This window comes from Pithys albifrons, unplaced genomic scaffold, assembly GCF_047495875.1.
Source record: "Pithys albifrons albifrons isolate INPA30051 unplaced genomic scaffold, PitAlb_v1 scaffold_44, whole genome shotgun sequence".
Taxonomy (NCBI): domain Eukaryota; kingdom Metazoa; phylum Chordata; class Aves; order Passeriformes; family Thamnophilidae; genus Pithys; species Pithys albifrons.
In genome coordinates, this window is record NW_027286059.1 from 66,522 (window position 1) to 80,533 (window position 14,012).

At 49.7% G+C, this 14,012-nt stretch overlaps 1 protein-coding gene across 1 annotated transcript; it reads left to right on the forward strand.

The window, feature by feature from the left end:
• The first annotated feature begins 12,322 nt into the window (after window positions 1-12,322).
• LOC139685213 (olfactory receptor 14J1-like) lies at window positions 12,323-13,317 on the forward strand. Its single transcript, XM_071581852.1, has one exon. It carries the CDS (start codon window positions 12,334-12,336, stop codon window positions 13,273-13,275), a length of 942 nt encoding a protein of 313 aa, XP_071437953.1. The 5' UTR covers window positions 12,323-12,333; the 3' UTR covers window positions 13,276-13,317.
• Window positions 13,318-14,012: the final 695 nt, after the last annotated feature.

The window sequence follows — 14,012 nt, forward strand, 5'->3', positions numbered from 1 at the left end:
AGAAAACAAAGAGACAATGATGACAAATATGGACTAGGAAAGAAAGGTCACTCTGATGCTGAGGAAAGTAAGAAGCATTTCATTAACACAAAGGTCACAGCCATGACACCCATGATATGGGAAGAGAGATCCTGTCCCTCCCTCATTCCTCAGGGCTATTCCTTGGGCACCGGGGTGTGGGATGTGGAATACCAGGGGCAGGAGGATGGGGTGGCACCTCCCAGGCTGCTGAGCAGGGACAAGGAGGCAATGAGGCCCCAGGACTGCAAGGCTCACTTGTCTCCTCATGCCATCAGGGGCACACACAGCAGCCATGGCCAAAGGCCTGCACAAGTTGGCTCTCTTGGGGCCTTTCAGCCTCTGCACATCCCTGTCTCCTCTCCAGCCCAGGCTGTCCTACGGTGTCCATGCCCTGCCCCTTTCCCTGCAGGCTGTCGGCATCCCCGGCTGCCCCACCTCGCTGGCCCCTTCCTGCACTGACATCTCTCCCTCCTCCCTGGCTCTGCCTTGGCACACAAAGCCTTGGACTGATCCAGACTCCTTCAGGGGTTGTGTTGCACCACAGCACTGCCCTTGGGCAGAAATTCCTTTCTCCTTGTGTGCAGTCTGGACCTCCCCACTTTCCCTTCAAGGCCTCTCATGCTTCTCCGGTTCTTTCCTCAGTCTCCACCACACTGGGCCCAGGACTTGGAGGCTTCCAAACCCCTTCATACGATATCTCTGGTATTTAGCCATGAAAATGTTGTGCTCTTAGTGCAGGAGAGACACAGTGACACTTTTTGCCAAAGGTTGTATTGGCAGAACAAGGCACAGGAACTGGAACTGAATGAGGGGAGATTTCCATTGGATGTCAGGAAGAAATATTTTGTGCTGAGGGTGGCAGGAACCTGGGCCAGGTTACAGAGTAAGTGAAAACCCCATTCCTGGAGCTGCCCAAGGTTTGGAATTTTGTAGAGCCTAAACTTGTGGAAGGTGTCCCTGAGTAATTGAAGTGCACTTTGACTAGTGGCTATTTTAGGTCTCTTCCAACCCAAACAGTTTATTATTCTTTTTTCCTATATCCCCAACTCCTTCTCCACAGGGTTGCAAATACCGACATGCACCATGTTGGCATTTTAATGTGACCCAATCCCCAACACTTTATGAAAATGGAAAAATAGTCCTTTTAGGGACATGAATTTCAATGACTTTGGAGGAACCTTTCAAAACTCAAAAGTTACAAAGGAACTAATAGAGATTTCCAACATCTCTGCATGAAAGGCTCCCCACGTGATCAGTGACAGCCCCCCAGGATGGCCTTGCAGCTGAGGTTGGGGGTTTTCTCACTCAGGTCCTGAGACTCAGGATGGGCAGCCAGAAAGTGCATTTAGGGACAGTGCAAGACTTGCCATGGGATGTCCAGGAAATGACCAAAGTGATTTGTGGAGGAAGAGGTATGAGAAAACAGAGAGAAAAGGGTATGAAGGAGCTGGGCATGTGCAAAGAGGTGACTGGTCAGTGCCTTTTTCTGGCTGTGCCCTGTAACTGATCCCACAGTCTGTTCCTTTTTCCTAATCCCTCCATTGCCAAGAACTTTCTGGGAGAAGGGATCTCTGGGCTCTGGGTTTGAAGGGAGGTCCAAGTGCCAACCACTGGAGTGGGAGCCCCAAAATCATCATATCTTGTGTTTTTTGGGGGCCCAGACACTGGTGAGACTGGTGTGTGTGCACAGAACACTGGTGGGTGTGTGGGTGGGTGAGTGGGTGTAACCACCAGTGACCAGCAAACCAGAGCAAACAGGGATTGGCAGAGGCCTGGGAGCTGCTGTCTGAGATCATCTCCTGAGGGATCCACATTGTCTGGGTGTCTCTGCAGCTCCACATGTTCTCCTGACATGGCAGAGCACACAAACAGCCCATCCTTGTGTCCCTTTCTCCACTCACTGTGCTTTGGTTTGGCCCAGAACCCACCCGAGGTCCCTTCCAGGATGAGTCCCTGTGCATTTCCCTCCCCCATGGACCTTCCCTTCCTGATGCAGCATCTGTGGGGCAGCAGAGCTGGGTCAGTGCAGGGACAGGGCTGGCTGTGACAGGGGCCATGAAGCCACTGCCAGGAGGTGAAAGCAAGGACAGTTTGCAAAGAAAGTGTTAGATATGGGGACTGTTTTTGAGGGAGGGAAGGTTTGGCTGGAGCTGGCATGTGAAGAGCATGAAAGACAAGGGGTGTTGAGGGAAACAGGGAATGTTCAGCCTGGAGATGAGGATAAGATTTTTCCCCAGTTGCAGGGCCAGTGCAGAGCAGGGTGGCCACAAGCCCAGGCTGCCTTCCTGCCTGCCAGGGTTGGTGGGGCTGTGTGACAGAGCTGCCCCCAGAATCAGAACCCGAGGGGCTCTCCCTCCTGCCCCACTCCTTCAGCTCCCCCAGATGGAATTTCTGTTGTGTGGGTTCCCTGATGTGCTGGATGACCTCACAATGCTCTGTTGCCGACCAGCGCCTAGGGAGACTGCACACACCAATGTGATGTTCAAGCAAATCCCAAGTGTATTCAAAAACTCAAGTATATATGACCTCAAGTGACCCCACCCCAGGTGTGGTGGTCTGACTCCCATTGGTTGAGGCTGGAAACATATCCTTTTAAGGTGAAAACAAAACGTGTAATGTGGTCCTCCAGACCCACCTGAATCGGGCTGCAACATCTCCCCCTTTTGTTTCAAAGAACAAAGCAAAAATGCAAACAACATAATACACATCATGCATATTGCAACTTGAACAGAAAGGCTGAAAATTTTGAAAATTGAGAAATAACATTTTGAAAGTCTTAAATTTTGCTAATTCAAGACTTAACAGCGTATTTGCAGGTTACACATCCCTACCTCCCCCTCTCTTTTCAAAATAGACTTTTGGAAGGAGGTACAGTAACCTTTGTAAACTCACACAAACTAATACGTGACTAAGACATGTATGTTTGGAATTTGAAACTTACAACTAGTGCAAAACAAGAAACTTTTCTTTCACACGTGAAATTGTGGTCTTTTTGTGCAGTCGTCACCGCACAGACCACTGTAAACAAACTACAAATTTTATTAAGTTTTGTGCAAAGTGTCCAAGAGTGCAGAGTGACTTCCCTTAGCAAAGAAGCAAGTTCAGTCCAGCTGAGCTAAATCTCCTTATGTTCAAGGTCCATTCTCAGAACTTCTGTGTGGCCATCACAGAGGTTTGAGAATGAAGCTTTGATTTTTAGTCCTTATACACCCTTGGTAAAGCAGTAAACAAGTGTGAATTCACAGAGGAAATTCACAAAGGCTAAACATAACCATTTACATTCTGCAGAAAATGTTCAGCAGCTGAGGGGACAGGTGTCCTTATCCCTACAGCCTGCTGGGCAACTTGGCAGTGCAATAAGCTCAAAACTGCACTTTAACTGAAAGTTAACAGAATTTCAAAATATAGGTAGCTTGTCAGGATTATTTTTCACTGCTTGTGCTTCTTTGGAGTGTTTGCTTAATTCTGTGGAACATATCCCTTTAAACTCATCACGTTGGTAACCATGAATCATCAACAAGAATCTTAGGGCTTCTCTGTTTTGTAATACTGCTTGTTCTATCCTATCAGCATCTGTTGAGAAATCATTAAGCATTTTGGCAATGATGTTTAGTTGTTCCTGCACCCAGTAGTTAAGCATTTGCACTAAACGTAATGCTCTGTCTACACCAACTGGGGAAAAAACTGCTGCTAGCAAACTTCCTGTATCACTCCAATGTTCTATGGTGTTTTCCTCAACTTGAGGACTAGACCACTTAACATGCTCTTGTATTGATTGTGTAAATTTGGTCAGCTGGCCTAAGTAACAAGGTCCACTTTTTGCCTGGGCAGGTATTTCAGGCCATGCTCTATTACCACAAATTAAGAAATATCCAGGAGGCAACGCTCTTCTCTGGTTACCTTTTGTGTGAACCAATCTTGTTTTTGCGTAACTTGTATTTTGTGAACCAACAACATTCCAACACCAACTGCTATTGGTGTAACTCTTATTATGAGGAGTGACATCTGTGCTTCCCACAGGAAAATATTGCTGTGACCAGTGTTTGTTTGACCATTCTGATACACTGGAATGCACAGGGTGAAATTCAACACATGACTCATTTCCAGGGAGAGCTCCTACTAACCTTAGCTCTTGTGGATCTCTCTCTAAGGGAGTATTCAATTGCCATATGATGTCTGCTATGGTTTCTCCAGTACCACTGCAGGACACTTTTGCTTCCTGAATACCAAAAGGAATGAAATCTTTGATGTTATGATAAGGTATTCCTATAAGGCACACTTTGTTTGGTTCTCCTGCTTTAACCATGTTATCTGAGCAGAAATTTTTTAGATTTGCCTGTTGAGAAAGCATTATCCATACATTTTGATTAGTAACAGCAACAAGACAAGTTACAAATGCAAGAGATACACTTAGATACTCTCTGGATTTAACTACCCTTTGAATTATGGTGGCTAGATGCTTTTCATCTGGCTTCACCATAGCTGTGAAGGCTTCTGAAATGGTCTTTTGAGTTACCAGAGGCTTCCCTGTTTTAGGAAGGTTAGAAAAGACAGCTAAAGCAGCATTTTTGGATCTTTCAAATCCCTTTTTTACTACATCGTGATTCCCAGCTCCCCCCAGCATGTCCCAAACAGAGGCTTCTTCCTGCGCTGTTGTTGAAGACTGCAGGTGCCAGTTTTCTGGCGCGGGGCAAGTCCCTGCGGGTGCTGAGGGTTCCGGTGCCTGTGTTGGCAGCTGCGGGCAGCACACGGCTATCGGGGAGAGGGTCCCCGCTGGTGCTGCAGAGCTTGTGTTCTGCGTGACTGGCGCTGTGGGAACTCGCTCTCAGGGCGCTCGCGCTGTGGTTGGCGCACAGTGAAGGGAACGACCAGGGGGAGCTCCGGTGGCTCCGCTCCACTGGGGAGGAGTCTCTCCCCTCTCCATGACACGGTCAATCCACGCAGGAGGTGGTCGGGGTGGCACGGGAACTGATCCTCCCCTGACCCCTGCAGGCTGCGGCATACCCGCGCCTGGCGCATGCGCTGTGATTGCCATGGAGTAGGGAGGGGGGTTGGGCGGTCCTTGCACCTCATGGTAAGGGCGCGCTGTTCCTTTGTTTGATTTCGCGGGCTTTGCCATCACGTGGTCTCTTTGTTTTCCTGGCCACGCGGTTTCGATTCCTGCCGAAATGTCTCCCACGGCCGCCTCTTGCCGCAACGGAGCGACTCCGGCGTACCCGCAGGGCGGCGGGGAGCGCGGCGGCGGGGCGACTCCAGCCCCGAGGTACCCGCAGGGCATTGGCGGCGGCGGCGGCGGAGCCGGCGCCGAAGGTGGATGGACAGGGAGAGAGAAACTCCACGGGGTTTGTCCCCCCCTCCACATGTCTCTCTCGGCTGAGGGCATTCCCCATCACGCCTTCTCGGAGTTGGGATTTAAATAAAAGTCACTCACGGTTTGGTTTTCTGCGGCGTGTCTCGTGGGGTTCCAAGGTTGCTGCTGAGGTCCGGCTGCTTCTACAGCGGCAGCTGGTGGCCTCATTTGCTGTGCATAGGCTGTTTCTTGGTAGTTGTAAGGCGGTGCAAAGACGACTTCTTGGCTTTTTACGGCGGCGAACGGCGTGGAAAAGCTTTGATTCCATCGTTGCTGTGGTCTTGCCGGGTTTTCCGGAGCGGGAGCGGGCGGTGCCTCGTGTGGGTACCACGGCGGGAGTTCCGCAGGCGGCACGGGCAGAGAGGGGTACCGCAGCAGCGTTTCTTCGAGCAGCGGTGCCCACGGCGGTGCAGAAGGGTGTTCAGGGGAAAAATCGCCTTGCAAAAACAGACTTTTTTCCTTTCTCTCCGGTAGATCGAGGTTTTTACGGGCTCGTTCTACCTCTAACAGCATTTTCCTTACAGCTGCATATGACAAAATGTGCGGCAGAAATTTTTCGTGTGCAGTTTGCACTAAATTCCACAAATCTGCCCCAATTTTATCACACACTTCTATGGAAAGCGTGGAATTGGCATCTGTTAGGTGCCTTCGAGTGAAACACCAATCCAAAAATTCCTGTAATGCTTGTCTTTCAATGTTTGTTTTTGTAACACGAGCTAGTTTTTCAAATTTATCAAGCAATAAGTTCGTTTTAGTTGAGTTGGAATTTCCCATGTTTCTTTAACTCACCGGTTCGAAGGTCATGGTTTCTTCAGTCCACATTCTTCCAGCAGCTCTCAGAGCCACTACACAAAACTCCCAAGTTTACGGGAGACAGAAGCTCTCGGAGGCTTCTCCACAAAGCACCGAAAAAGCTGGGGCATAGCAGCTCTCAGGGGCCACTTCTTAAGGTTCTAGGCAGGTCTGCAGGTGGGTTTCATGTCCTCAAGTCACGTCGAGGTCCTACCAATTGTTGCAAACCAGGCCTAGTGAGACTGCACAAACCAATGTGATGTAAAGCAAATCCCCCGTTTATTCAAAAACACAGGTATATATGACCTCAAGTGACCCCGCCCTAGGTGCGGTGGTCTGACTCCAATTGGTTGAGGCTGGAAACATGTCCTTTTAAGGTGAAAATGAAACTTGTGAGGTGGTCCTCCAGACCCACCTGAGTCAGAAGCTGCAACACCCTGGCTTGTCTCAGACCACAGAGGCACAGCTCCAGGTGCTTTGAGATTTCCTTCTTAAAATACCTGCATCCATCCTGCACTCCTTTCTCCTTCAGGACTGACTCCCAAGGGACTCCATCCATCAGTTTCCCAAACTGGCCAAAGTCTGTCAGCTGTCAGTCCAAGGTGTCAGTTCTGCTGGTGCCCCTCCTCCCTTCACCCACAATAGAAATCCCCATTATTTCATGGTCTCTGTGCCCAAGACAGCCCTGACCACCACATCACCCACCAGCCACAGAATCATAGAATGCTTTGGGTCATAAGGGACCTTAAAGAGCATCTCGTTCCAACCCCAGGGGCAGGAACACCTTTGACTAGACCAGGTTGCTCAGAGCCACATTCTGCTTGGCCTTGAACAACTTCTAGTGATGGAGCAGCCAGAACGTCTCTGAGCAACCTGTGCCAGGGGCTCACCACCCTCACCATAAAGAATTTCTTACCAATATCTCATCTAACCCTTCTCTCTATCAGTGTGAAACCATTGTCCCTTGTCCTGTCTTTGCAGATCTTTGTAATCAGTCTCTCTTCATCTTTCTTGTTGGCTCCCTTCAGCCACAATTAGGTCACCCCAAGGCCTTCCCTTCTCCAGGCTGAAAGATCCCAATTCTCTCAGCCTTCCCTCATGGCAGAGCTGCTCCATCTCTCTGATCATCCTGGTGCCTCCTCTGGACTTGCTCCAACAGCTCCCTGTCCTTGCTGTGCTGGGACCCCAGGGCTGGAGGCAGCTCTGCAGGTGGGGCAAAATCCAACCAGGTGTGTTCCAGCAAGGACAGTGTGGAACCTCCTGGAACCAAAGGGCCATTGTGACACCACAGAACCTCCTGGAACCAAAGGGACACTGTGACACCACAGAACCTCCTGGAACCAAAGGGACACTGTGACACCACAGAACCTCCTGGAACCAAAGGGGACATTGCGACACCACAGAACCTCCTGGAACCAAAGGGGACATTGAGACACTTTAGTGCCTCATGGGAACAAAGGAATCCAGGGAGACTATGAAACCTCATGGAATCAAGAAGTCATTGTGACCCTCCAGGGCTTTTGGAACCCAAGTAAACCTGGGACACTGCGGATCCTCATGGAGCCATGGGGCAATTGTGACATGTGGGAACCAAAGGAATCCTCAGATATTTTGGAACCTTTTGGAATCAAGGGCCATTGTGACACTTCAAAGCCTCATGGAACCAAAGGAACCCTGGAACGTTTTGGAACCTCATGGAATGAAGAGGCCACTGTGACACCTGAGGCCTCATCAAACCAAATGAACACAGGGACACTGTGGAACCTCTTGGATATGAGGGGCCATTGTGACACTGCAGGGCCCAGGGAACCCAGGGAACACTGAGACATTTCAGAACCTTATGGAACAAGGGGCTGTTGTTACACTGAGGAGCCTGATGGAATGAAGGGGCTTTGTGACACTGCAGGGCATCATGGAGCCAAAGGGGCCCTGGGGCACTGTGGAGCCTCATGGAATCAAAGGCTCTTGTGACATTGCAGGGATTAATGGAACCAAAGGAACCCTGGGAGACTGGAACCTCATGGAATCAACGGGCCATAGTGACTTGTGAAGAGCCTTATGGAGACAAAGGGACCCTGGGGCACTGTGGAATCTCATGGAACTAAGGGGCCTTTGTGACTTGTGGGGAATGCTGGAATCTAATGAACCTCAGGACATTTTGGAACCTCATGACATCAAGGGGCCATTGTGGCACTGCAGAGCCTTATGGACCATGGCAGGATGTTCTGCCCTGATCAGGCCCAGAATCCACTCAGAGAATGCAAACAATGCAGGCTCTCTGGGCTGAGTTACCGCTGCCACCAAGGGGCTGTTTGGGTGTTGAATTCTGCTAAAACCAGCCTGGTTCACCAAACTGCAAATGCTCATCCTGCTTTTTGGAACAGGATCTGACAGATAAGCTGCTCACTGGCCTGGAAATTCATGACTAGCAATCCCTCACTGTATAACTCTAAAAGCTCTGTCCAACTTCCATATGGCAGATCCTTTCACAGACTGCCTTGAAGTGTGTGGAGCTTCTCCCATGAAGCAGGGACGGCTCTTCATGGTCACTGCCCAGAGGTTAATGGAAGGAGAGAGATCTGCTCTCTTTAGTTGTGTGAGAATTACATCAATCTCTGCTTAATGATAGTTTCTTTGCTGGCTTCAACACAACTGTTTTAAAATAACTGCTTTGACACAGTGCACTGCACTATTTTATGCTATAATAGACTCTACTAGGAGGTTTTTAGCTTTTCCACAGGATAGTACATATTTAAGTAAAGGATTAAGATCTTTTATCTGTTCACTTGTCTGTTCTTTTGTCTACTCATTTCCCATAATAAGTAATTCATTTTACATAAGTATATCTGATTTGCCATCACTAAAACCTGTGCGAAAAAGTGATTCAATAACACCTCTATAATTTACACTGCAGAGTAAATCTGAGGCTAAGATACACTCAGGCTCCTCTCTGAGAAGGAGTTTAGAAAGCAAGGGGTCCTTTCAGCCCCTCACAGCTCAATGAGGCAGCTTCTCTAATAAACATTGTCTGAGATTTCTATTTCCACCATCACCCCATGAGGTTCCACAGAGTTCCAAAGTTCTTTTGGTTCCCTGAGTCCCTGCAGGGTCACGATGACCCTTTGATTCCATGAGGTTCTGCAGAGAAACAATGATCCCTTTGGATCAATAAGACTCTGCAGTGTCACACAGGGCCATTCATTCCATGAGGTTCCACACTGTCACACTGGTCCCTTATGCTCCATAAGACCATGCACTGTTATAATGGCCCCCTAAATCCATGAGATTCCACAGTGACCCCATGATTCCATGAGGTTCTGCAGTGTCACAATGTCCCCTTTGTTTCATCAGGCTCTGAAGTGTCACAATGACCCTTTGATTCCATGAGGTTGCACAGAGTGACAATGATCCCTTTGGATCAATGAGACTCTGCAGTGTCACAATTCCGTGAGGTCCCACAGTGTCACACTGGTCCCTTGTGCTCCACAAGGCCCTGCACTGTGACAAACGTCCCTTAAATCCATGAGATTCCACAGTGACCTCGTGATTCCACAAGGTCCTGTGTCGGGGTAAGGTTGATTTACGGCGGTCAGAGGAGGCAGAGACAAACTCAGGCAGCAGTTAAATCAGAAGGCTTACACTGAAGACAAAGGACTTTATTGTTAGTTACAGCTTTACATTTATCTACTTTCTTCCACAGCAAGTCATCTCAGAACTGGTCAGTCAGCTCAGTTAAGCATACATGGAAACATTCTACTGGCCAAAAGGTCTCCTGCATTCTGTAGGTGGCTCCTTCCCCCTTAAGGGTGCACTGCAAACTTCTTTCATTCAAGAATACACTCTGAACTGCACCATATCAATCTCTTAATCAATTACCTCAGACATTAGGGGGTCCAGAGACCCATTGAGTTAAACCCCATAGTCCTGCAGTGTCACAGTGGTGGTTTCAGAGATGGTGGAGCTTTTACTTTTGTGGTCAGAAATAGAATGAGAAAGAAATAATGTCACCAAGGGCAGCTGGGGAGAAAGAGCCAGGGAGGAGGGAGAGATGTCAGTGCAGGAAGGGGCCAGCGAGGTGGGGCAGCCGGGGGATGCCGACAGCCTGCAGGGAAAGGGGCAGGGCATGGACACCGTAGGACAGCCTGGGCTGGAGAGGAGACAGGGATGTGCAGAAGCTGAAAGGCCCCAAGAGAGCCAACTTGTGCAGGCCTTTGGCCATGGCTGCTGTGTGTGCCCCTGATGGCATGAGGAGACAAGTGAAACTTGCAGCCCTGGGGCCTCATTGCCTCCTTGTCCCTGCTCAGCAGCCTGGGAGGTGCCACCCCATTGTGCTGCCCTTGGCATTACATGTTCCCACATTCCAAGTGCCCCAGGAAGGGTCTGAAGGAAGGAGGGAGGGCCAAGATCTCCCTTCCCAGGGCCTGGGAGTCACACCTTAGCCTTTTGAATTCTGAAACACAGCCAGTTTTATTAAAGATGAGAGTCATCTTTCCCTTCCTTGTCCATACTTGTGCCATCACTCCTTCCAGTTTTCTGCTCTAGCTGGAATCTGGGGACACTTTCTCAGTCCTGTCCCTCAGTGGGACCCATTAGCACCACAAGAAACTTCAGTGTTTCACTCTCAAATTGACTTCTTAAAAAGTTGTTTGAAGTTACTCTGATGGACTGAGTTTAATGTAAACAACACAAACCCCCCAGGGGGCCATTAAATGCCCTGGGCTGTTGCTGTGCTGCTGAGCTGGGCCGGGCTCCTGGCACACAGGGAGCTCCTGGCAAGCGGGCAGCACTGCAGAGAGACAGCTCTGCCCAGGAGCAGCTCCTGTGCACAGCCCAGCAGGGCTCAGGGCACTGCCAGGGCAGCTCAGGGACACCAGCAGGGCACAGACAGAGCTTAAAGGGGCTCAGCATTGGGAGGATGACTCAGAGTTCTTGGAGGAGAAATATCTGCAGTGCTGGACATGGTGAGTCTGTGGGTGCAGGGCAATGCAGGGGCAGCTCCAGGAGGCATCTCCTAAAGCTGGCCCAGCCCCAGCTGATGGGATGTGTGAGGAGGGGGCTGTTGAGGGACACTTTGGAATAGCTGTGGAGCCGGGGGGTGCAGCCAGGGGTGCCCAGGGCTGTGGGGCAGAGCAGGGTCCTGCAGCCCAGGGTGCTGTGCTGGGGCAGGGACTCTGCTGTGTGCCAGGGTCAGCTCTCAGCCAACCTGGAGAGCTGCTCACAGGGCTGGGGGAAGGAGCAAACCATGATAGGTGAGAGCAGGATCCTTCCACTCTCAGGGTGCTGACGGTGGCTGGCTGCTCACAGCTCCAAATCACAACAGGACATTCAAGAATGGAGTTTTAAAGAAGCACAGAAGGTTTTGTGACACATGATTGGAATTGGTCCTGCTCTTTATGTCTTCTGCTCTGGCTTGCCCAGGTAGGCAATGGGACACAGAAATTAATTTCTCAGTCCAGCAGCAGGCACAAAAATTCTCCATCTTCTACAATTAGAACTGAATAAAACAGACAATATGAGAAATCACCACACTGTGCCCTACAGGCACCATCAGTGTCCCTTTTCCAGCCTTCTCAGGGTTGCTCTGACATTGTCACCAGAACCTGCACAGATATTTTACTCTGCAATCAGCTCTGAAGCACCACAAATGGAAGTGCAGGGCAGATGGGAAACAGAGCAGTCAGCACTGTATCTATCTGTGCTGACTATGAACTAAAACACTGAGAGCTGAGCACTATTATCTGTCCCGTCCTAAGGATGTTCACACTTTCATTCACCAATTTTTAGACTTAATAATACCACTTGATTGATATGGCAATAGAAAAAAAACAAAACAAAAAACTATAACAAAAACCTCAGAGAAACTCACTATTAAGTTCAACTAAACCTGTCCTCTGCAGTCCAGAATCTTCTGCCACAAGAGCAGAGTGAAATTTTCTTACACCTTGCACTCCTTGTGAGTACTGGAGCTTTCACAAACCAGTTTCCATGTGCCCACTGCATCAGGGCTGAACTAACTCCCTGGACCAGCACAATCAGCCCAGAGAGAAAAATTGCATCTGAAATTTTTGGATTGGGCAGTAAATTCTATGAGATATTGGCTGATTTTTCCCTTAGAAGTCTGTCCTAAATTGTCTCTATCTTTCCCTACTTGGACAGTGCTCCATTGCCAGATGAAGCTCATGTCGAACAGCAGCTCCATCAGCCAGTTCCTCCTCCTGCCATTGGCAGACACGCGGCAGCTGCAGCTCCTGCACTTGTGGCTCTTCCTGGGCATCTCCCTGGCTGCCCTCCTGGGCAACGGCCTCATCATCAGCGCCGTAGCCTGCGACCACCACCTGCACACCCCCATGCACTTCTTCCTGCTCAACCTGTCCCTCACAGACCTGGGCTGCATCTGCACCATTGTCCCCAAAGCCATGCACAACTCCCTCTGGGACACCACAACCATCTCCTACATGGGATGTGCTGCACAGGTGTTTTTCTTTGTCTTCTTCATGGTGACAGAGTTTTCCCTGCTCACCATCATGTGCTACGACCGCTACGTTGCCATCTGCAAACCCCTGCACTACGGGACCCTCCTGGGCAGCAGAGCTTGTGCCCACATGGCAGCAGCTGCCTGGGCTAGTGGCTTTCTCAATGCTCTGCTGCACACAGCCAATACATTTTCCCTGCCCCTGTGCCAGGGCAATGCCCTGGGCCAATTCTTTTGTGAAATCCCCCACATCCTCCAGCTCTCCTGCTCATACTCCTACCTCAGGAACCTTGGGCTCATTTTGGTTAGTGCATGTTTATTGTTTGGTTGTTTCATTTTCATAGTTTTCTCCTATGTGCAGATCTTCAGGGCTGTGCTGAGGATCCCCTCTGAGCAGGGACGGCACAAAGCCTTTTCCACGTGCCTCCCTCACCTGGTCGTGGTCTCCCTGTTTGTCAGCACTGGTGTGTTTTCCTACCTGAAGCCTCCCTCCATCTTCTCCACATCCCTGGATCTGACATTGTCAGTTCTGTACTCAGTGGTGACTCCAGCAATAAATCCCATCATTTACAGCCTGAGGAACCAGGAGCTCAAGGATGCTGTGAGGAAAATGATGACCAGATGCTCTCCAGATGCATGACACTAACTTTTGTTTTCTGCATAGTATTCAGAATGGAACTCATTTCAGGTCCATCCTGCTTTCTCAGCATTTTGATGGGGGGCATTGGTTCATCTTGTCATGAGTTTGTGCACAATTAAATTTTTTAATTAATCTCCAGTCCAGTCCAGTATCTTCCTTTTGTATTTGACCCAGAGACTGTCTAAATGAGGAATAGTTCTTGAGTAGTTACACAAAATAAAGGACTGTGGAGTCACTTGTTTGATCTTCTTAGGCATTCACAAAGGACAGGTCACTGCAGGACAGTCCATGTTTACAGAGAGGAGGGGTCTGTTCAGAGCTGCCTTTTCCACTTCCACACTCTCCTTCTGAGCCCTTGTGTTGGACCAAGGCCTTGGTCCTCTGCCAGGTTGGTTACGTCCTGCTGTGTGTCTGTCCTGGGATCACAGGCAGGGACAGGCCATGGGCACTGCTGGGACACAGCTGGGCTGCACAACAGCAGCTCCATCAGGAAAGGGGTTCTCCTGAGGGCGGGGCAGGGCAGGAAGGCTTTGGGCTTCCTTCAAAGTTGTTACTAAGAACATGCCAAAGGAAGAGACATTCAAGAGGCTCCTTGTGCTGCTTTGTCCTCCCTGGGGCTCAGTGTGATGAGATGATTGTCCCAGTTTGGTCCTCAAGGGACTCAGTTCTGCTTCAGTTTTTGCTTGCTGGTGACCAGTGTCCATGCAGACAGGAAATGGTTTATGATGATCCATCCT